The 25,786-nt window shown below is 36.5% G+C and overlaps 1 protein-coding gene across 1 annotated transcript in view; it reads right to left on the reverse strand.

The window, feature by feature from the left end:
- The window catches only part of SEC63 (SEC63 protein translocation regulator), a 75,468-nt gene that overhangs the window by 46,413 nt on the left and 3,269 nt on the right, over positions 1–25,786 (reverse strand). Inside the window, exons 2-4 of the mRNA XM_040474315.1 lie at positions 12,315–12,414; positions 7,272–7,386; positions 5,667–5,779 (exon numbers count right to left, since the gene is read on the reverse strand). Of these exons, the coding sequence (XP_040330249.1) occupies positions 5,667–5,779; positions 7,272–7,386; positions 12,315–12,414 (328 nt within the window). The remainder of the gene's footprint in view (positions 1–5,666; positions 5,780–7,271; positions 7,387–12,314; positions 12,415–25,786) is intronic.

Raw genomic sequence — 25,786 nt, forward strand, 5'->3', positions numbered from 1 at the left:
TTATAAATAATACTGCAATAAACATAGGAGTGCATGTATCTTTCTGAATGAATGTCTTTGCTTTCTATGGGTAAAAACCCAGTAATGGAATTACTGGATCATATGGTATTTCTACTTTTACTTTTTTGAGGATGCTCCATACCAGTTTCTGTAGTGGCTGTACCAATTAACATTCCTACCAACAGTGCACAAGGATTTCTTTTTCTTCACATCCTCGCCAATACTTACTTCTTGTCTTTTTTATTTTAGCCATTTTGACAGGTCTAAGGCGTTACCTCATTGTGGTTCTGATTTGCATCTGCCTGATGACTAGTACTGCTGAGCATATTTTCATGCATCAGTTGACCATCTATATATATTCCTTGGGAAAGTATCTATTAAGGTCCTTTGCCCATTTTTAAAAATCATATTGTTGGGTTTTTTGGTGTTGAGTTGCTAAGTTCTTTATATATTTTGGATATTAACCCCTTATTGAAGATATCATTTGCAAATATCTTCTCTCATTCAATAGGGTGCCTTCTTATTGGTTTCCTCTGCTGTGCAAAAGCTTTTTATTTTGGTGTAGTCCCAATAGTTCATTTTTGCTTGTCTCCCTTGCCTTATGATTTTAATATTATTTTTTTCTAAGTAAGTTCCATGTCCAATGTGGGGCTTCAGCTCATGACCATGAAAGCAAGAGTTGAATGCTCTGAGCCAGCCAGGTGCCCCTGCCTTATGTCATCTAGAAAGACTGCTATGGTGGATGTCCAAGAAATTAGTGCCTATGTTCTTCTAGGTGTTTTACGGTTTCAGATCTCATAATTACGTCTTTGATCTATTCTGAGTTTATTTCTGTGTATGAAGTAAGAAAGTGGTCCAGTTCCATTCTCTTGCATGTAACTGTCTAGTTTTCCCAGCACCATTTACTGAAATGACTGTCTCTCCCCAGAGTATATTCTTGCCTCCTTTGTCATAGATTAAATGACCATATAAACGCAGGTTTATTTCTGGGCTATTTTGTTCCATTAATCTATGTTTCTATTTTTGGGCCACTCCTATACAGTTTAATGACTACAGCTCTGTAGTATAGCTTTAAATCTGGAATTGTTATACCTCCAGCTTTGTTCTTCTTTCTCAAGATTGCTTTGGCTATTCAGGGTCTTTTGTGGTTCCATACAAATTTCAGAATTATTTGTTCTAGTTCTGTTGGTATTTTGATAGGGATTGCATGGAATCTGTAGATTGCTTTGGGTAATACAGACATTTTAACAATATTAATTCTTCCAACCCATGAGCATAAAATATCCTTCCATTTGGTTGTGTCATCTTTAATTTCTTTCATCAGTATTTTATAGTTTCCAGAGAATAGATTTTTCACCTCCTTACGTTTATTTCCAAGTATTTTATTCTTTTTGATATAATTGTAAATGGAACCGTTTTCTTAAATTCTCTTTCTGCTACTTCATTATTAGTGTGTAAAAATGCAACTGACTTCTAGGTACTAATTTTGTATCCTGCAACTTTACTGAAGTCATTTATTACTTTTAATAGCTTTTTAGAGATCTTTAGGGTTTTCTTTTTTCTTTTAATTTTTTTTAAAATTTTTTAACATTTATTTTTGAGAGAGAGAGAGAGAGAGAGAGAGAGAGAGAGAGAGAGACTGCCAGTGGGGGAGGGGCAGAGAGAGACAGACAGACAGACAGACACAGAATCCGAAGCAGGCCCCAGGCTCTGAGCTGTCAGCACAGTGTCCGACACGGAGCATGAACCCACGAGCTGTGAGATCATGACCTGAGCCAAAGTCAGATGCTCAACCCACTAAGCCACCCAGGCGCCCCTTTTTAATGTTTATTTTTGAGAAGGAGAGAGACAGAGTGCAAGCAGGGGAAGGACAGAGAAATAGAGAGGGAGACACAGAATCCCAAGCAGGCTCCAGGCTCTGAGTTGTCAGCACAGAGCCCAACACGGGGCTTCAACTTGGGAACAGCAAGATCATGACCTGAGCCAAAGTCAGACACTTAACCAACTGAGCCACCCTAGGGTTTTCTATGTACAGTATCATGCCATGTACAGATGATGACAATTTAACTTCTTCCTTACCAACATGGATGTCTTTTACTTCTTTTTCTTTTCTGATTGCTGTGTCTAGCACTTCTAGTACTATGTTGAATAAACATGGTGACACTGGACATCCTAGTCTTATTCCTGCTCAGTTTTTCACCTTTGACTTTGATGTTAGCTCTGTGTTTTTCATATACAGCTTTTATTATGTTGAGATACGTTCCCTCTAAATCTACTTTTTTGAGAATTTTATCATAAACATAAGAATTTCGTGAAATACTTTTTCTACATCTATTGAAATAAACATCTGATTTTTATTCTTCATTCTGTTAATGTGGTGTATCATACTGACTGATTTTGCAGCTACTGAGCCATTCTTGCACCAGAATAAATTCTACTTGATTGTGATGAATGATCTTTTTAATGTACTGTTGAAGGTGATTTGGTAATACCTTGTTGAGAATTTTTATATCTATGTTCAACAGGGATTGCAAATATTTTTAAACTTCTCTGGTCATTTAAGGAAACAAGTACGTTGACATCCTCAGTCCCTTTTTAACCATAACTCCACTTACGCTATTTGACCAAGGCCAGAGTAAAATACAGAAGCCAACAAAAGGCACTATCAGAGAGACTGCAACTTCAGAAGGAGGGGTGCATATGGTAGCTCTGTTTTGCTAAGGGAGGGATGTTTCTCAAAAAATTTTGCCCTGGTTTCCCTGTACAACTGCCCACTCACTTAGGACTTCAGCTATTCGCCCTTCTAACCAGAATTTTTTCCCAAACATAACTCTATCCCCTCTACTTTTCTGATGACAGCAACATAACAAACTGCTCTGTTTTCCAAACAATGCCCTCAAATTTCACAAAATAAAGCATAGTTCACATCATAGAAGCACTTGATTTTTTCAAACTGCACACACTGCTGATTACAATTCCATTAACTCATTCATTAAGCTGACTTGTACAACTGGTGTGAGACACGCACCATGTTCAATATTCAAATTAAAGGAATCCTCAACTTTTAAAAAAGTTGTTAGAAAGCAACTAATTTTTGGATAGTTATTAGTGCTTCGGTAAAATACCACTTCTAAGACTTAAAGTACTTAAAAGTTATGTAATTTTAGTATAATTCATATATAATGAGCTTAAACAAGACGAATGATATTAACATAACTTTCAAAAATTCAATGAGTATAAGGTTTCCTAAACATGATTACATATCTTAATTTTGGAGGTAGGAGGCTGTGTCATAGATTCTATTACAAATCTGATAAGATCTATAACCCTTCTGCTCTAGAAAAATGCACAGTTACAAATACACATATACTCTGTATACAGTTTCGGGGGCCCCAGATCATACAACCTAATCTAGAGAATGCTTTCATTAAATTATAGGTGAATGACCCTGAGTTGACTACGTAAACCAAAATTACATATTATATATAGTAACACATGAAAACACATGTTTTTAAAAATTAAAATAGCTTTAAAATAACATCTAGGGGTGCGTGGGTGGCTCAGTCAGCTGAGCATCCAACTTCAGCTCAGCTCATGATCTCACGATTCATGGGTTCGAGCCCCAGTCAGTCTCTGTGCTGGTAGGTCGCAGCCTGGAGCCTACTTCTGATTCTGTGTCTCCCTCTCTCTCTGCCCCTCCCCTGCTCATGCTCTGTCTCTCTCTCTCTTTAAAAAATAAATAAACTTAAAAAAAATGTTCCTTTAAAATAAAGTAACCCCTATGTTGTCCACTCACTATACAGTAGGTTAAAAACAGGTTTTACACCCAAAAACCAAATCTCAACTATATGGTTATAGAAAAAACAGAAACTATGAACCAGAAAATTCAATAGTTGGTCTAACTCCTCAAAAATAACCAGAACTCCTTTTCTTTAAGTTAGAAACTGGTGTGAAGAAATAGGAATCACCCAAGCCTATTACTGTAATGGGCACATAAGGGAAAAGAAAATCTCCTGAATAACCAAAGCAAATTCTAAAAAGCTTTGCAGATCAAAGCCTTTAAATGCTGCTTGAGTTATACTTGGGCTGCTAGAGTAATGCATAAAATACATGAACTTCAATCACTCAGAACTTGTAATTAGTAAAATGTACCTTTATCTAATTCATTTATACTTATACAAGCTACAAGATCTCAAAGTTCTGGGTCCCATAATCATTTTACTCCTTCATTTGTCTGATGGACCATCAACTATTTAAGACATTTTAAACACAAAACATTCTGTATCTTGATCAGGTAATTGAGTTAAAACCAAAAGCCATATATTATTCTTCTGTACTTTTTAGAAAAGTGACCATACATCATAAAGAGTCAGATTTCCATTAACTTGAGGACAAATTCATGAACTTAAAAATGTTACAATACCTGGGGAGCCTGGGGTGGCTGAGTCAGTTAATCATCTGACTCAATTTTGGCTCAGGTCATGATCTCATGGTTGTGCGTTCGAGCCCCACATTGGGCTCTGCGCTGACAGTTCAGAGCCTGCTTGGGATTTTCTCTCTCCCTCTCTCTCTCTCTCTCTCTGTGTGCCCCTCCCCAGCTCACTTGCTCTCTCTCGCTCTCAAAATAAATAAATAAAGTTACAATACCTGAAAACTAAATTTAAACTAAAATTAAAATTACTAAATAATCTTAGCTATCTGACTTCCTCTGGGTATCTTGAATTCTTCTGAAATTACCTGAAGACAGCAACTAAGGCACTGAAACACTTGTGTAATGAGAGTAAATGGCCGGAGGAGACACAATGAAAAAAGGGGGAGACACCAACTGAAAGACTGTAATCTGGAGGACATCTGCTATGCAGAAAATGTAGTATACCCTTCAGAAGCTCCTAATGGCACTGCTTTATTGCAGAATCATATTCACATATGTAACAAGCAACTCACAAAAAAGAGGGGACAGGAAACACAGTCAATAGACTTTTATTAAGCATAAAATGATTATTTCCCAAACTTCTGTAATTCACATGCCACTTTCACAGTTTGCTATTATATCTGAGTATCCTATGACTTACATTTTTAAAATCAGCTTACAAAATGATATATCACTGAGTCCTCTAAAAACAGACAATATCTTGTCCGTATTTTACTCTTTAATTCAATGCAAGAGCTATACGGGGATATGCCTATGAGTCCTGAAGAATCCAGCTAACTTTTACCTCTTGTAATATTAACACTCAAGGAAGAGCTACCTCTAATTTTATACACTCTATCCTGTTTCCCAAAAATTAAACTAGTCTTTACATAGTTTAATCGACAGCTACATTTCCAAAACAAGAGAAACAGATCCAGCTTAATAAAAGCCTAGAAATGAAAACAAGGTGTAAGCATATCTTCTTCTAATCAGGATACTTCGAAAATAGCTCAATTAACTTACTACTTAATTTAACTAACATCACAGGGCAAAAGCACTACTTTAACTAATTTACTTAAAATTCAAGCTTAGTTAAATTAGCACTTTTGGGATGTCATGCAGTTCCATAAAGAATAGATTCAACATATGAGGTTTTTAGCATTTCAAAGTGCCCGACAACAACTGACTATTTCATTCAAATAAAGAACTTTCTTTACCACTTCTAAAAACGTGTAATGGGTCCTATGATACTTACGCTGCATAAGCTTTTGCTATCCTCATGAACATAACTTCATCACCTCCTTTATCTGGATGATATTTAAGTGACAGCAAACGATACTGTTTCTTAATTTCTGCTACCGTTGCCCCCTGAAAGGAAAGCTTTGTTTTAGTAAAACTAAGCACAATGCTGTAAAAACATAATTCATCCCATTTTGAACTTAAAATATAAACTATTCAATATTTTCAGAGGGGCTCCTGGGTGACTCGGTTGGTTAAGTGTCCAACTTTCATGATCTCGTAGTTTGTGGGTTCAAGCACCACATCAGGCTCTGTGCTGACAGCTCAGAGCCTGGAGGCTGCTTCGAATTCTGTGTCTCCCTCTCTCTCTGCCCCTCCCCAACTTGTTCTCTCTCTCTCTCTCAAAAATACTAAAAAAATTTTTTTAAATATTTTCAGAAAGAGAAAGTGTTTTCATCCTATATACTTGTCCCTTAAATTTCATCCCATGTATTTTTAATAAAAATACACTTACTTTGTCCAATACATTTATTTTATTGAGCACCTACATGTTGTGCAGCACACTAGGCACCAATGATTTAAGAGTAAAACTACATAATGCCACATTGAAATAAAAGGACAGTAACATTTAAATATCAAAGAATGATCACAGTAAATTAAGTCTCTCTGAAGAAACCCTCAAATCAAAGATTAACTTCCCTTCTAAGAAATAATCTGAAGAAAATCTGGTTTCATCTGCTTATCAATATTTTAATATTAAATAAATACTTAAGAAGGTTACCTTAGCTGTTTCCTAATTAGACTCAATTTCTATTAATAAACTTTTCATATTAATTTGTATGGCATTAAGTTGCCCACAAATCTTTTATTAGTCTTAAAGCAAATTTTGCTTCTCCAAAACAGAAAACTAGGTATGTTTCATATTTATATTATATAATATGAACCTCTGGATCAAGCCATCTACTGAGCAAATACTAGAAGTAAAAAAAGTGGTTTGGGGGAAAAGTAGAAAGAGCACTAGATTCAGCTTGGCTACTAAGAAGTTATGGCACTCCAGGCAAGACACAATTTTTCAGGCCTTGTTTTCTCCATTTGAAAAAAAGGCTAGAGGATCTCTAGCATTCATTTCAGTTCTAACTTTCCTCTGATATATCTAAAAGACCAATTTTCTATTGGGATCCATCAATCAAGTTCAATCAGGAAATCACCTAAAGAGTATATCCAAGGTTACAATGAAACCAGTTCTTTGTAAGACACAAAGACTTAAACACACTGCCTTAGTGTCATCTAACAAAGGGTCATAAGATTTTTATCATTCAACCAACATAAATGAACTCCTGGTTTTAACTTTGCATTAAACCAATCCTACACAAGTCTTTAAAAAATATACTAATTTCTCATCTTACTTAAAATATTCTTACATTTTAGCAATTACAAACCAAGACTTACTAGAATGGCAATCAACATTTGTAGCTTAAAAAACATATATACATTAGAATAATAGATTAAATATCCAAAGTCTCATTTCTTTAGGCACAACCCAATTTCTTTTAGAATTTAGACTTACAGTATTTTCATGAGATCAATAAACTAATGTGCATTATATAAAAATACTACTTACAGGATCCAAATTTAATACTTCATAAGGATTGTATTCTTGATATTCTCGGTCTGTTTTGGAAACTTTGTATACAAGGAATAAGAACAATGCCCATCCTGCAAGCAGAACTATTTTCCTGTTTAGGAAAAAGATAAGTAAAGTATAAATAAATACATCTATATGGTTTTCCTTTAAGAGTCTATAAAGACATTATGGCAGATCAAGGCAATAAAACAATCTAAAGTGTATACATCGTTATGCTATTGAGTCAATTCTACAATCTCTAGGTTGTAAACTCCTGTTACAGCCAGAACAGTGTCTTTTTTACCTATGGATTCTCTAGAATCTAATATAGTCTTGCATCTAGAGTCTTGCATGTGATATTCCCTCAATTACTATTTGCAGAATTTTATGTGTAGAACTTAATTCAACTTACTAACTTATTGGTCTCACTATATTAGATCAAAATATATCAATACTAAGCATTCAGTAAACCATGTAATGTAAAAAAAGAGCTGCTCTTACCCTTGCAATTACACTTTTACTAAGATAAACTACAAAAAATGGGTCAATTATGCAATGATGAAGGAATAGCCTTGTTTATAACAGTAAAACTTCAGAAACAAACTCAATGTCCATTTATATAGAACTAATTAAATAAACCATTTATAGGAGATTAATTAAATAAACCAAGACACAACCAAACAATTAGCCAACACAGATATAGAAAGATGCACATATAGGTTAAAAAAGGATATAAAGGAACATATGGTTTGGAAAAAACCTAATTTCTCCTCTCCAATATGTTTTATTTAGTAAAAATATTTAAAAGACTGATATTAGCAATGTTGGAGAGGCTAAAGAAAAAAGGAAGACTCATACACTCTAAACTCTGAAAAAATATCTGGCAATACGGTCAAAAACCCTAAAGTACACACCCTTTTAACAATCTACCTCAAGAAATTTAGAAGGAAATAAACTAGAATTAAGTATACAAAGGATAAAAAACTGGTCACAGATATAAATAACAGCAGAAAACAAACACAGAGATGTCCATCAATAGAGTAGTAGACAAATAAATTAACAGTATATTCATACAGTGAAATATCATCTAGGCAATAAACACAGTATTTGCTGTGGAAGATTATCTATTGTTAACTTTTTAAAAGAGGGACTCCTGGGTGGCTCAGTCAGTTAAGCGCAGGCTCTTGGTTTTGGCTCAGGTCAGTCTCACAGTTTTGTGGGTTCAAGCCCCATGTTGGGCTTTGTGCTGACAGTGTGGAGTTTGCTTGGGATTCTCTCTTTCCCTCTTTCTCTGCCCCTCCCCCACTTGCACTGTCTCTGTCTCTCTCAAAAAAATTAAACTCAAAGAAAATTTTTTTAATTAAAATAAAGAAAAACAGCTTTCAAAAATATATGTATTATATAATGCTATTTTTACAGATAAAAGTTTATTATAAATAAAAATATAGATAGTAAATCATCTTAATAGTGGCTATCTTTAAGTGATGAAACTGAACAATTTTTATTTTTTTATGCCCTTTACATCAATTTGTTATGCTGAGTAGGAACTGTTAAACACATAAAATGAATCATAGGAAACCTAACCAAACAAAATTGGAGTGACCCGTTTTCAAAGACAGAAAACATTCCATGTGTTTAAGCTCACTTGGTAGAAATCTAGCTTAAATATGTTTATTTGGAATGAGACTCTATGATCAAGTTCCAACCTACCTAATGACCTTTATCACCCTTACTTAAAACAAACACAAAAAAACCATCTCCCCAAGCTCCCTAAGCTTTTCCCACCATCATGCTTTTGCTCTTGAATCTTTCTACTTAGAATTCCCATTCCCCATCTCTGCCTATCCAAACACTATTCATCCTTCCAGACTCATACCTCAAAGCAAGGCTTACCTTTGCCAAGGTCATCAATGGAGAAACAGCCAAAAAGAAGCAAAAGAAGTAAAACCATGTCTCTCCCCCTCGAACTCACTGCAAGCTCCTTGAGCTGTGGACAGTATCTCACTCAGTTTTGACTAACCCCAGAGTAGCTTAAACACAGTTGGCATTCAGATGCAAATTTCTTTCTGTCTGGCCAAAATAACGTTCCAATTCTTATTAAGGGCAAAATACAGTACTGCAAACGGCTTTCCATACTACCTAAACACCCAAAGACAAAGAGGATGCCGTAACTGGAACACTCTTACCTAGCTATGTAGGGAGAGGTAATTAAGAACATAGGCTCTGAAATAAAACTACCTGAGGTCAAATCCCAGCTTCACTACTTATTAACTTAGAGATCTTGGAAAGTTGCTTTCTCCTTTACAACTCGGTTTCCAATTTTTAGGGTAGATTTAATAATTAAATGAGATTAGGTACGTAAAGCACCTAGAAGGTGCCTCACTGATAGCAAACAATCGATTCCTGTTAGCTGTTCTTAGTATCTCTGACCCAAATCTCAGCTCTGACCTCACTCAGAGAAGCCTTCTCTGTCTCAAGCCAGAGTTGAGAGCCCTTCCTCTGCTCTTTCATGGCACCCACCTCACAGCCCTTATTATTATCATTACCTGTTTACTTGTATTTCTCACAACTGTTAAGTTGTTGAACCACATCTATTTGTTAATCACAATATATCAGCTCTTGGTACAACACCTGATACATACATAATAGGCATACAATAACTACTTATTGAATGAATAATGAAAATAATTTAAACAGTAATTTTCTAAAAATAAATGTTTATTCATTTTTGAGATAGAGTGTGAGCGAGGGAGGGGCAGAGAGGGGGACAGAGGATCTGAAGTGGGCTCTGTGTTGACAGCAGCAAGCTCAATGCGGGCTCAAACTCATGAACCATGAGATCATGACCTGAGCTGAAGTTGGACACTACCAACTGAGGCAACCAAGTGTCCCTAAACAGTAATTTTTAATTCAAACCCAAAGTTCGCTATACCTTCAATTTGCTAAAAAACACTTGAAAACCTACTTTATTCCCACACAAGTTAATAATTCCACATTTCGTTCTGCCAACTCCCCCAAAAGGCTAAGAAAGCTCAGAAAACAAAGATAAAAGTAAAATTGAAAACCACCAAAAACAAACAAATAAACAAGATTTAAAAGCAAACAAAGGTAGAAGGAAAATGAAAACACCTAGGATATGCTACACCCCATGATAGCTTTACATGTAGCACCTGGCTCTCTGAGACAAAATATAAAGGGAAGAGAAGACAACCTCATAACAAAATCCTTCAGAGGCTGATGAAAACTATAACCACCAATAAAGCCAGGTTTTCATTTCCTAAAAACCAAGCAAAGGTGGAAACATAATGGATTTCATCATGATCCCCACCCAATTTTTAAAAAACATTATTTAGGTCCTGTGAAAAGATAAGCATTTTTCCCTACATATAGGGTCAGTGATCAACTTGTGAAGTCTCGTGTTTTTCTTTAAGCATATTTTAAAGGTCATTTTGGAACCAACTTCCACAAATTAGAGCATTACACAATGACTGCTTAATTCTGAAAGAATGCTTTAAGGTTATGGAGCAAAAAGGTTTTGATGGTTTCTGACCTTATCTAAAATTGTTACCAGTTATCTATTTAATTCTTCCTTACTTATAAACATCCCTTAATCTGTACTTTCATTTAAGTAAATCAGTTTGCTAATCACTGAAGAGAACTTTACACAATTGGGCTTTTTCCTTGAAAACTGAAGTTCAGATACTGACATAGTGTTGACCAAAGCCCAGAAAAGAAGAGATTGGGAGGGCAAAAAAAAATTTGCCTGCTGCCTCATAAAACTATGAGAAGCAAAGGCAGAGTCAACAGTGAACATAAAACTACTCTTGTAAACACTAACTTTGAGTTTTAGTTTTGCATCGTTGAAGAACTCTTAACACCAAAGCTAAGATTTCCCTTCCTCTGTAAAGGAACTAAACTAGGCAAAGTCAAACCTTACAAAGAAAAACTATTTAAAACCCTTGAAGTTAGAGATGTTGAAAATTATCATCATCATTTAAACCAAAAAAAATCATGGTTCTACTTTTACTAATTTCCTCTGCTAGTTCTTCCCCTCCTATCTACTGGATAGACAGATATAAGTAATTCACAAGATACAGTCCTCCTATAATGGCAACTCTTTCATCACCTATCAGATTCATCTACTACCTCAAAACTGACTCAGGGTGAAGGTCCAAAGCCTAGTCTCTAAACCAGCAGACCCCAGGCCCCCTTGCCTCACAAAATCAAACACGCATGCTCTAATTAAAAATTCTAATGGCTTGTTTAATCAGATTGGCGTGCAAAAATAAAGGGTGACTAGGTCCCCGTTCCACCGCTTCTAGCTCCAGGAACGCTTCTAGCTCTCCAGGAGCGAAGAGAACCTCTTAGTCTCAGGTTCTTCATCTCAGAAAACAGCAAAAACATCTACTTTGAAGTTAATGATAAAATTAGGAGATAACACATAAAGCCTTAGCACATCTGGCATACAGTGTGTGCTCAATAAACCTTAATTATCACTATGAAATGCAAACTTGATCATGTCACCTCCCTGTTTTTGATAATCTTTTAAAGATTCCCCCATAATCTTTAAGGCAAAATTCAAATCCTGGCAAGATGCACAAGGTCTTCCTTCAAAATTTGACTTCCCTTTCTCCCACCCTCCCTCAAGTCAGAAGTACATTGTCTCAGGGTGCCTTGGGTGGCTCAGTTGGTTAAGCGTCCGACTTCGGCTCAGGTCATGATCTCATGGTTCATGGGTTTGAGCCCATCAGGCTTTGTGCTGACGGCTGGGGCCTGGAGCCTGCTTCTGATTCTGTGTCTGCCTCTCTCTCTGCCCCTCCCCTGCTCATGCTCTGTCTCTTGAAAGTAAATAAACATTAAAAAAAAAAGTACATTCCCTCTCCTAAATCATTCTGTTCAGACAGCTCTCAAACTCACATCTTACCCCTACTAAGGCTACAATTTCTTTAAACATATGTCTTATTCATCATTACACCCATATTTTATATGATACCTAGCAAAGAATAAGAAGTATTTTTTTAATTGAAACCAATTACTTACTTTACAGTAGGAATAATATTTGGCTGGGGTTTTAATAACCGTAAACGATACCACATACATCTTCCATATACTTTTCTGATATTCTTTAATCGAATTTGCTCTGTCAAAACAATAAATAAATAAGATGGTAAGTTGAAGCATTTTTCACTGTGAAGACAAAACCAGTTAATAACATACTAACCTTCATTACCAATATAAATTTTGTTGGAACATCAAAGTACTACCTTCTCAAATAACCTTTAAGAAAAATTCACAATATAGGTTAATTTTTCTGCCACTCCAAACAAATGATCTATCTGGAAAATTTTGTTCAACTACCAGGCAACCATTTGCATATGAGACTTAAATAACTTCTAATCAAAAAACGCAAAAAAATGACTTGAATCCAAAATACGTAGCCACATAATCAGTAATTTCTGAGAAATGCTTTCTTCCTTTCCCTTCTGCTATAGGAGGTACAGAAAGTATAAAATAGTTGAAACATGCAGCTTATTAAGGAAGCTAAGCGGAAATGGTATTATTCAATCATGAAAATGTTAAATTAGAAAAGTCACCCAAACCCATAAGAAGTTAAAATAGGTTCATATAAGAGTTATGAAAGGCATTATTTTAGTCCTCAGAAAAAAATCTGCAATTCAACTAAAAAGGAATTAAACCAAGCCAAAATATCATGTATTGTTTTACTAATAAACTCACTACCAATCACTTGAATAAGTCTCCCAAGTTAAAAAAAAAAAAAAGTTATAAAATAAAAATGTACCAAAAAAAATAAAATAAAATAAAATTTAATTTAATTTAATTTTTAAAAAATGTACCTCTTAGCAAAGATGGCATGCAGAAAGCAAAGGAAAAAAAACCCTGCCCCTCCCAAAGCCAAAGCCAAAACAAAGGCTTGGAAGGCCAAGAAGGCAGTGCTGAAAGGCAACCACAGCCACAAAAAAAAAAAAAAAAAAAAAAAAAGATCTGCATGTTACCCACCTTCTGGTGGCCCAAGACACTCCAAAGGTAGCCCAAATATTTTCTCTGGAAGAGCAACAAGCTTGACCACTATGCCATCATCAAGTTCCCCCTGAGCAATGAGTCAGCCATGAAGAAGATAGAAGACAACAATACTTGTGTTCATTATGGATGTCAAGGCCAACAAGCACCAGATCAGACAGATTATGAAGAAGCTCTATGATATTGACAAGGGCCATGGTCAACTCCCTGATCAGGCGTGATTAAGAAGGCATATGGTCCACTGGCTCCTGACTATAATGCTTTGGATGTTGCCAACAAAAATGAGATCATCTAAATAGAGTCTAGCTGGCTAATACTAAATATAAATTTTTTCACAATACTAAAAAAACTACAAAATCACAGTCCTTAAATGAGATGTTAGATAAGTAAAAGAACTTTGCCTATAACAGAATGCTCCAAAGCCACCATGTAAGAAGTCTAACTACCCTGTTACCACCATACTTTGAGGAAAGCATCCACATGGAGAGCTAGGTGACAGGAGGTAGCAGAACCAACCAGGTGTGGTGAAGAGGGATCCATAGAGGGAAAGGGGTGGTGACAGAAAAGGAGACTGGTAACATACAGGGGGATTGATAAAATAAGTTAATACACAAAGGATAACTGGACTCAGAAGGGAGTTATATATATGAGAAAATAATAAGAATGAATCCTGTGGTACTGAACTGGAATTGAAGATATTGCTATAAACTAATATATTTTAATAAAGGATTACAGACATAGACTTATATACATACACATACAGGCACTGTCTATTAAGTGAGCCTAGGAACAGTGTGTGAGACCAATAGCAGTAAGCACACTAGTACCCAGATCTAGTTTCTAAATACCATTCTCCACTAATAAGAACAAGGGATTCAAGTGCCTTCCCACAAATTACAAAAGGGAAAAAATAATTTTACAGTGGCAAAGTATGGTAGGCTGAATAATTGCCACCCAAGAAGTTCAGATCCTAATAGCCAGGACCAGTGACTATATTATCTTACATGGCAAAAAAGACTCTACAGATCCAATTAAATTAAAGATCTTGAGAGAGAAGAGTATTCTATGTTATCTGGATGGATACAATATAGTCACAAGGGTCCTTATAAGGAGGAAGCAGGAGGGTCAAAGACAAAGAAGGTGATATGACAACAGGAGCAGATGGTGGAGTGATATCCTCTGAACATGGAAGGAGGAATCATAAGCCAAGGAGCCCAGGCTATCTCTAGAAGCTGGAAAAGGCAAGGAAATAGACTCTAACCAAGAGCCTCCAGGAAGAACCAGCTCTACGAACACCATGACTAGCCTAGTGAAATTGATTTTGGACTTCCAGCCTCCTGATCTGTAAGAGAATAAATTTACATTGCAATAATGTAATAAGCCATTAAGACTGTGGGAATTTGTTACAGCACCAATAAGAAACTAATACAGAAAGCCTGGCAGACATTATCTTAATCAGGTGCTCAGTAAACATTACCAGCAATGGGACAAAATGCAATCATATGCCATCTGATAGAACATAATAAGAGGAACACAGAATCACTTTTGTGAAATTCCTGCCTAAGATATAAATCTGAATCTAATCATGATTAAACACCAGCCAAATCCAGAGCCATCCTACAAAATAACTGACCTGTAATTTTGGAAGTCAAAAAGCTGAAGAACTGTACCAGACTAAAGGAGATTAAAGAAACATGTCAACTAAATGTCATGTGTGATTCTGAGCTGGATCTTTTGCTATAAACAACTTCACTGACACAAGTGACAAAACTTAAATGGGGTCTGAGAATGAAATGGTAGTAATATTAATTTTCTGATTTTCATGGTTATTTTCAAGACACTTGAAAATACCACTGGTGATTTTTTAATCTGTATTTCATTAAATTAAGCCTCCACAGTCTCCCATTTTCTATAAAACCAAGGAAATGTTTGATAAGGTTATAAGAACAATGCAGAAGTCTCTTTATTAGCCAGCTTGATCTATTAAAAGGAATGACATTCTCACAATGTCTCTAGCCAAAAAAAGTACACACGATTTTCAGTTACGTAGTTTTGCACAATGTATATGTACCTTGTACGCCTCACTCTTCCACTCCAAAAATTAAATCTTAACCTTTTAGGAGAATACAGAAGTCAATCAATAAGTACTACAAGCTATGGTTTACACAGGAAGACACTGGCATTTAGATTTCCAGCACAATTAAACATTCAAAGCACACATTCCAAATCTCTGTATGAATGATCTCAAGTGAAAGTAACTACCACAAGTGAGGTCTTTCCAGGTAGTTTTTTCAACGTTTATTTATTTTTGGGACAGAGAGAGACAGAGCATGAACGGGGGAGGGGCAGAGAGAGAGGGAGACACAGAATCAGAAACAGGCTCCAGGCTCTGAGCCATCAGCCCAGAGCCTGACGCGGGGCTCGAACTCACGGACCACGAGATCGTGACCTGGCTGAAGTCGGACGCTTAACCGACTGCGCCACCCAGGCGCCCCTCCAGGTAGTTTTTTAAAAGACACTTAGAATTTGTTTTTAAGTTCATTTATAAATTACTAGTGTTATAGCTAGTAAAAATTATGTTAGTAATACCATTTACTTATGATATAGTTTTTAAAGAAATCAATACACATTTACAGAAAAGGGAAATTACAAAGTCATAAAACAATTCTGTGACTTAAACTATATAACAACATATTATGACTGCTCTCGGCAGGTGAACATAAAGTTTTTATGTCCGTGGGAATAGTACAGGTTTGGGAGAAGGTTAATATGGCTGCGCTTCATAAGCTATATAATGCCTTTTGCTAAAATAGTCACATCCATCTGCCCATGCCAGTATGTAGTATAACTGAGTGAACTCTTAGCACCATATTCTTGGAACCCAAAGAGCTGAAAGAACATTAGCCAGATCTTAAATCTTCAAACCTGTTTGCTTTCATTACCGCAAAAGAATTTGTAAAACTCATGTACCTACTTGTAGGTTTCTCATTTGGCATCTCAAATTTTTCACCAGAAGTCTGAAGAGGTACAAAAGATGTCATTTCTGATATGAGTTGACATTTTAAAATAAAATAGTTCCATCACTTTTAAACACACCAATTAAACCTAAAAACCACAGCAATTTCATACATTTACCATTTACAAAATTTCCCTTTACAAAACTTCATGAACAAGCCAGCCCTTCATTTTATTTCCCCCCACATAATTTTATCCTAATGTAATATATTTTCATCCTGTCATTTCTTATAATACTGACACATACCTCTAAAAATTAATTTTTTTATTCCCTGTGACTAATGTTTTTCCCAACTTTTTGAAAAATTTCAAACCTTCAAAAAAGTTGAAAGATATCACAATGAAAACATCCTTCATCTAAATTCACCAAATGTTAACATTTTGCAACTCTTGGCTTTACCTCTAGTTCCCTCTTTCCCCTCCCACTTTTTTTTCTAAGTTTATTATTTATTGGGGGTGGGGGGAGAGAAAACATGTGCATGTACAAGTTGGGGGAGGGGCAGAGAAAGAGGGAGAGAGGCAATCCCAAGCAGACTCCCGCTGTCAGCACAGAGCCAAGTTTGGGGGCTTGATTTCAGGAACAGTGAGTTCATGACCTCAGCTGAAATCAAGAGTAAGATGCTTAACGGACAGAGCCACGCAGCCCCCTCCCCATTCTTTTTTATCTGAACTATCTTCCAGTAAACTACAGATATCAAGATGCTTCACCTATAAATCCTTTAGCACATACTGCCAAAAAAATCAGTATGTTTATCATACTCAGGTTTAACATCTATAAGCTTTTATATGTTAAAATTCGATGCTACGTTTTTTGGTATGAAGACAACATAAATACTATAAATTGATAAATCACTAAAAATTGAGTAAAGTATCTGCTATGCTTTCTTTCACTTATAAGTTTGTAAATATCCCATATGTTCAAAAAAAGTTAAAACTCTAAATACTAAAACTTATTTTTAAAATAAAGGCACACTGTTGCCAATATGACACAATTTTAGACAAAAGAGCTTTAGACAAAAGAGGATTGACTAAACACTACTCACTATCATCAGATTATCTAAATTGGAAGATTTCAGAAACTTGGGTTCATCTGCCACCTATATCCCCTGCATACTCTGGTAACGAAGAAGGAAACCTGTTTAATTTATTAAATACTGTACTGAAAGTTAAAAACAGAACGGATGTATGCTACAGAACGGTTTTAAGTGCATCAGTTGTTTACCCTCATGATCACATGGCTGACTGGGAGCTGTGGTTCACGGCTGCTGCCCAGTACCATTAACAGCACTGTACCCCATGCCACTAGCCCAGGAAAAGATCAAAATTCAAAATGTGAGGCACAGTTTCCACCGAATGCGTATCAACTTCAGACTTTATATTGGAAAATCCTAAGTCAAACCATTATAACCAGGGACCACCTGCAGGATATTTTATAGGATGTGATTTTTTAATTTTTCAAATGTCTATTTATTTTGAGGGGGGAGAGAAGAGGGAGAGAGCACAATCAGGGGAGGGGCAGAGAGAGAGAGGAAGAGAGAGGAAATTCCAAGCAGGCTCTGTGCTGCAGGGCTTGCTTAGGGGCTCTATTTCATGAACCATGAGATTGTGACCTTAGCCAATATCAAGAGTCAGACACTTAACCAACTGAGTCACCCAGCTGCCCCCAGTATGTGATTTCTTAAATATGTAACTAAAATGGTTTTTAAAATTTTTTTTAACGTTTATTTATTTTTGAGACAGAGAGAGACAGAGCATGAACAGGGGAGGGGCAGAGAGAGAGGGAGACACAGAATCTGAAACAGGATCCAGGCTCTGAGCTGTCAGCACAGAGCCTGACGTGGGGCTTGAACTCACGGACTGTGAGATCATGACCTGAGCCGAAGTCGGATGCTAAACCTACCGAGCCACCCAGGCGCCCCTGTAACTGAAATTTTTTAAATAAACATTTTAAGTAGAAAAGACATTACCCATAAAAGGATATATAAAGTGGCCAAAAACTATTTTCCTCTCATTAAGAAATAAAATAGTCAAGATCTTGTCACTTCTTTGCTTAAAAACCTTCAATAATCTTCCCATCCAAACTTAAAATCCAAACTTCTTTCCCTGGCTTACAGACATGCTCTGCACCCCAGCCCCCTCTCTGAATTTATCCCAGATTATTCTCCTCACCTGACATACCCTTGCCACTCTGGTCTTCTCTGTTGGTGGAATATGCCCAACTTTTTTTTGCCTTAAAGGCTCTTGTACACACACAACTGTTCATTCAGCCTATAACAGGCTTTTCCTACCCAATTCAAACCTCTGAATAACTGGCTGCCTTTTGTCACAGCATGAAGGAATGTTCTCAGGAAGACTCTCTGAATACTCTACTTCTCTACACAGTACATATCACTATCTGATATTTTATTGTTTATATGTAGTATGTCACTCATCTCCCCCACACTAGGATGTAAGCTTCAAGAGAATAAGGATCCCGCCTACATTGTTTATCCCACATTCCACTGCCTAACACAATGCCTGGCAAATAGTAGGTGCTTAATACATAATTGTTGAACGCATGAATTTTCTCATTTAGACTTCCCAATAACCCTGAGGGCATGCATGTATGTATTATACTTTAAAAATGTTGAGGGCTGCCTGGGTGGCTCAGGAGGTTAAATGTCCCAACTCTTGATTTCAGCTCAGGTCATGATCTCACGGTTTGTGAGACTGAGCCCCACACTGAACTCTGCACTGATGCAAACCTGCTTGAGAGTCTCTTTCCCTCTCTCGCTGCCCCTCCCTCTCTCTGTCAAAATAAATAAATAAAATTGACGCCCAGAAAGGTTAACTTGTCTAAAGGCACAAAGTATATATAATTATATAATGATACAAAGGAATAGCATATTAATCACTAAAGTATAGATATAGAACAAAGAAAATGAAAGCAAAAATAAACTATTAGGGCTACACCAAAATAAAAAGCTTTTTGCACAGCAAAGGTAATCAACAAAAAGGAAAGGCAACCTACTGAATGGGAGAAGATATCTGTAAATGATATATCCAACAAGGGGTTAATATCCAAATATAAATAATTTACACAACTTGGGGTGCCTGGGTGGCTCAGTTGGTTAAACATCTGACTTCAGCTCAGGTAATGATCTCCCAGTTCACGAGTTCAAGTCCCACGTCAGGCTCTGTGCTGACAGTTCAGAGTCTGGAGCCTGCTTCGTATTCTATGTCTCCCAATCTCTGCCCTTCCCCTGCTCATGCTCTGTCTCTCTCTCTCTCAAAACTTAAAAAAAAAAAGAAAAAAATTTACACAACACCAAAACCATAATTCTCTTATAAGAAAATGCAGGGATAAAATTTCATGACCGTGGATTTGCCAATGGATTCTCAGACAATAAAAACACAAGCAATGAAAGATAAAATAAACTGGACTTCATCAAACTTAAAAACTTTCATGCATCAAAAGACACAAGAAAGTGAAAAGACAACCTATAGAATGGAAGAAAATCTTTTCAAACCATGTATCTAGCAGGGATTCATATCCAGAATGTATAAAGAACTCCTACAAGTTAACAAAAAAAAAGATAAACAACACATCGAGCTCTGCACAAAAGATTTGAATGGACATTTTTCCAAAGAAGATATACATATGGCCAACAAACATGAAATGATGCTCAAAATCATTAGCCACTAGGGAAATGCATATCAAAACCATAATGAAATACCACTTCACATCTATTACAATGGCTATAATCTTTAAAGAATGAAAAATAAGCGAAGAGAATATGCAGAAATAAGAACCCATCTACATTGCTGGTAGAAATGCAAAATGGTGCAGCTCTGTGGCTGTCTGGCAGTTCCTCAAGAAGCTAAACATAGTATTACCCTATGACCCAGCAATTCCACTCCTAGTAATATATACCCCCAAAAAACTGAAAATAAGGACTTAAAGAGATACTTATATGACAATGCTCACTACAGCATTATTCACAATTCAATAGGGGCACCTGGGTGGCTCAGCTGGTTGAAGTGTCCCACTCTGAATCCTGGCTCAGGTCATGCATAATCCCAGGGTCATGGGATCAATCCCCACACCAGGCTCCATGCTGAGTGCAGAACCTGCTTAATTTTTTTCTTCTCTCCCTCTGCCCCTCTCCCCTGTTCATGCCTGCGCTTTAATTAAAAATAAAACAAAAAGCGTTCAACAGATGAATAAAAATGTGCTATATCCATACAATGGAATATTATTCAACCATGAAAAGAATGAAGTTCAGATACGTGCTACAACATGAATGAATCTGAAAACATTATGCTAAACGAAATAAGCTAGACACAAAAGGACAAATATTGTAGGATTCCACTTACATGTAATAACTTGAATAGGCAAATTTATAGAGACAAAAAGTAAATTAGAGTTTTTCAGGGGCTGGAGGAAAAAGAGAATGGGGAGTTATTGTCAATAGGTATATAATTTGTCTGGGGTGATGAAAAATATTGTAAACAGTGGTGATGGCTGCACAACATTGTAAATGTAATTAATGCTACTGAATTGTTCATTTAAAATGGCTAAAACTAGAAATTTTACATTATATATACTTTATCAAAGTATATATAATTATATAATATGATATAAACTTATACAGTATAAAATTTAAAAAGAAAAGATTCCACCTCAGCAGTATCTGAAGAATGTCCTGTTTCTTCCTATTGCCACCACCATTGTTCAGGCCCACATTATCCCTCTGCTTCTTAATCTCTGTTCTTTCTCATTCTATGAAACGTTATCACATTAATTTGCATACAACTGTAAAAATATGTTCTAAAATGTCCAAAAATGACATACTGTCAACCAAAAAACATATGAACTCTTCAGCTAGGCATACAAGATTCTCCTTTTGACTTAAATCAACTTTTCAGATCTTTTCTCACACTTAATCAATGAATGATTTCTGCTTCAACTGATCTGTATTTTTAACATGTTCCATGCTTTCCAGCCTCTGTACTTTTTGCTCATATGATTTCGTTTTTTAATTATTATTAAAGATTTCATTTTTAAGTAATCTCTACACCTAGTGTGGGGCTCAAACTCACGACCTCAAGATAAAGAGTCACAGGGCCCACCGACTGAGCCAGCCAGGAGCCCCCCCTCGTATGATTTCTTCTTTGGACCCCCACCCCCACCATTCAACCCATTAAATCTTTCTCATCCTTTAATAGTTTAGTCAAAATTGACCTACTCTCAAGAGCCTTTCCTGAACTCTAGATCCCCACTATCGTTACCCACCAAATGCAAATACTTTATCCACCTAACTTCCAAAGCACTTGTTTTCACTGCTCTTACATTTACTTTGTTGTGCTATGGATATAATTCACAGACTTGTCTAAACCTAATCCTTCCACCCCACCCAGATTACAAACTCTTATCAAAACAATGGCATTCATACTCCTCTCTTCTGCCCTCCTGGTACAGGCAAACAGCTAAGGCTCAAACAATAACTACCAGATATAACGAAACAAGCAAAAAACCTACTTTCCAGATGAAAATCCCTTCACCCATACGGACACAAACACAATCTCAAAATGTAAAAGGAACGCCTTTTTAAGAGAATGAGCCAACATCTTTCAAAGAAACAATGTGATGGTAAGAATGTGTAACATTTCTTATTGATAAAGTCTGGTAACAGAAAACCTTTTTTAAAAGAAAGTCCAAGTACAGTATGGATACATTTGTTGTGACTTCCCTTATGTCTGAATAAAAAGTATGACTAAGGGAACAAATATCCGAGAAAATGAAAATAGGACTATCTTTGTTTTTCAGGTTCTTCCAAGATGAAGCAAGTATGCAGTATGACCTTTAAATAAAAACAACTGCAACAATGCATTTACTAATCCAATGTTTGTGACCACATCTACAAAGCCTAAATGCTGCACTGTAATTCATTATGCCAAGGTCCCATCTGGTTTCCTCTGCTGTGTAGGACTTAAGCATACATGTCTGATTCCCCTTTCTGTCAGGATAGATCAGAGGGAAATGACTTTATTTTAAAATGACTCAAACTTCTCAGATGTCTAATATCCCTTCAAGATCTAAAGTCTTAAAAAGACTATATGTTCTAAATTAAATATGAATGCTCATAAAATATACTCCTGTGAACACAAAGCTATATGAGCCAGTTTTTTCTGCTAAATTCCATTCAACAGACTGAAATAATCAACTCCACTATAATTAGAAACCTAGATAAATCAATAGATAATTTTCAATTGAAATATTTCATTTGAAATAAAAATGATCATCCCCACCCTTTTCCCTGCACTCAATCCCAAAACTGAACTGATAAAAGTAGGTTATTATTGGGCCAATCACCAGGGGTTTTTTTGTTTGTTTGTTTGTTTTTTAATGTTTATTTTTGAAGAAGAGAAAGAGCATGAGACAGGGAGACAGAGAATCCGAAGCAAGCTCCAGACTCTGAGCTGTCAGAACAGAGCTCAACACGGGGCTTGAACTCACCAGCCAGAAGATCATGACCTGAGCCAAAGTTGGAGGCTTAACCAACTGAACCACCCAGGTGCCCCACCAAACAGCTTTTAAGAGAGGGAGAAACAGGGGTGCCTGGGTGGTTTAGTCAGTTAAGCATCTGATTCTTGGTTTCGGCTCAGGTCATGCATGATCTCACAGTTCCTGGGTTTGAGCCCTGTATCAAGCTCTGTGTTGACAGTGCAGAGCCTGCTTGGAATTCTCTCTCTCCCTCTCTCTGCCCCTCCCCCTCGTTGCTGTCTCTGTCTCTCTCAAAATAAATAAATAAAATTTTTTTAAAAAGAGAGGGGGAGGGAGGGAGAAATAAGTGAAAATTCAAAATCTGCACTCCACTTTAATTCTCTCCAAGGTACTTTTACATTCTATAAGTACTCCAAGCTATCTTAGAGTTCTCTTTCTAATCTACCCATTCCCCTACATCCTGACATTTCAGTGGACTAATCAGCCTCTGAAATGGTCTCCTTCTCTATCTAGTTCTTCCCCACCCATCAACCTCCCATCCTCTTCTGCCAAATCATTCTCCACACAATGCTCCACAAGAGCAAAACTGACCAAGGCATTACCCTACTCTAAAAACTCCACTGTTTATCCAATAACTTACAGGATAAAGTATAAGCTTCCTAAAATGGCAAACTGACCATGTCATGAACTATTTAAAAACGTCCACTGTTTACCCAAAAAATTACAAAATAAAGTATAAGAGTCCTAAGATGGCTGATTTACTTTTAAGAACACAGCAAATCTCTACCATTTATTAAACATCTCCATGCTTTTGCATATACTTTCTCCTACCTAAGGGATACATTTCCCCCACTGACCCTTTATGACCCATCTCAAACAACCTCCTCTGCATGAAATACCCAAATCCAGAAACAGAATTATTCATTTCTTCCTCTGTGCTCTCACAGCACTTTCCACTTACCATTTCAATACTTACTATCGTGTGTTCTATTACAGGAGGCAGTACAAGAGTAATGGCTAACAAGAGAAGCTCTAGCATTAAGACGGTTTTGGAGCTATACAGCTTTAGATAAACTTTCCTCCTCTAGGACTTAGTTTTCCTATTAGTAAAATTGGGATAATACCTGAGTCTGGCTCAAAGTGCTATTATGAGTGCATTCAGCACTACTTGCCTTGGGCTAGCAAACATTCAAATGAACAGCAGCAGAGCTGAGATGAGAATCACAATTATCTGTCTCAGGCTGGAGGGGGGTGTAGGGCCTTCCGCAACAAGAGGAAGGACCATGTCTATAGTCATCCCCAGAAGAGGAAGAAAAGGGGGAGGTGCACACACCAAAATGTTTAATTACCTCTGGGTGATGCGATTACAAGCAATTTTTGTTCTGCTTTCTTTGTGTGTGTGCTTTTCTGTACTGGGTATATACAACCTAGTAAGAAAAAAGTTCTATGCACTTAAAAATCTGATCCATCACCTAGAAGCAGTATCTAGCACATAGTTAATCCTCTATAAATACCTATCAAATGAAGGAATGTCTACACTGTGTTTAGTTTTGTGGGCATGTTTATGTGCATTTTATTTCTTTGCTTCTGAGAATCACTTCTTATAGGGCACATTATTATTATGCCTAGAAAATGAGGTTGAGTTCAGAAATAACAAAATAGGAACAAAGCTGGAACTTAAAGCCAGAACTTCTAACTTTCCAAATTCAGAGTTTTCTTACTATACTACGGAGCACTAAAAATGGACTCCTATTCACATTCCCAAGTCAGAGAGTGGAATCACTTGCACACTGTCTGAGAGGGAGAAAGCAAAGAAAAATAAAGAAACATAACTTTTTTTTTAAGTTTTACTCATCCTTTCAAAACCATGGGGAAAAAAACCTGAGTACAGTATATCTATTTGTTTACTCCTGAATTAATTCTGTAAAATAAATAACTACTGTCTCTATTTTACAGATGAGTGAACTAAAATATATAGAAGTTAAATAACTTGCCCAAGATCACACTGTTAGTAAAGCAGCAGATCCAGGTTTCAAAACCAGACAGTTTTGAAACAGTAAGATCAAGGAGTAAGGTCAAATAAGTTTTAAAAAAATAAGGTCAAGAAATTAAAGAAACAATAACCTGGAAAAGATAATGATATATCTTATCTCAATTCAAAGGATCAATAAGCCTTCATCTATGGAACAGATAAAAGCATGTTCTTGATTATTTGAAATTCTAATATTTACAAGCAGTTATTTTTTCTTGTTAAATACCACTGTAAACCTGTATTATTAACATTGTTTTATTTATTTTAATGTTTATTTATTTTTGATAGCGTGAGCAGGAGAGGGGCAGAGAGAGAGGGAGACACAGAATCTGAAGCAGGCTCCAGGCTCCGAGCTGTCAGCACAGAGCCTGACGCGGGGTTCCAACTCAAAAGCTGTGAGATCATGACCTGAGCTGAAGTCGGACACTGAACCTACTGAGCCACCCAGGTGCCCCAACACTGTTTTAACAAATATATTCAGCTTTCAACTACAAGAACTTTACAGCACTGTTCTACAGGAAGTGCTTCTTAGCTATGTAAAACAAAAAGGCTAAAACATTAGTGGTTGTTTTTTAGCAAAGAGCACATATCAAAAGAAATACACCATCTCCCAAAATGACAATTCCAGCAAAAGACGAGTACTAAGGAAGTTCTCTTTGCTAGCTACCATTTACATCACATAGGGACCTTTAAAAATAACCAATACGCAGCACCCACTCCAGACCAATTACATCAGATATCTGGGGATGGGTATAAGTTTTTTTTTTTTTTTTTAAAGCTCCCCAAGTGATTCTAATGTGTAGCCAGGGTTGAGAACCACTGTTCTAAGGAAATCTAAACCCTCTGTTATTACTTCACGCAGAGCTTTTGTCCATAATGGTCTGAAAAAGTATTCAGTCAACTTACTCAACACATTTGCAAACAACCAGGAGAGTAAAA

Source organism: Herpailurus yagouaroundi, unplaced genomic scaffold (genome assembly GCF_014898765.1).
Source record: "Herpailurus yagouaroundi ecotype Mexico unplaced genomic scaffold, PumYag 139, whole genome shotgun sequence".
NCBI lineage: Eukaryota > Metazoa > Chordata > Mammalia > Carnivora > Felidae > Herpailurus > Herpailurus yagouaroundi.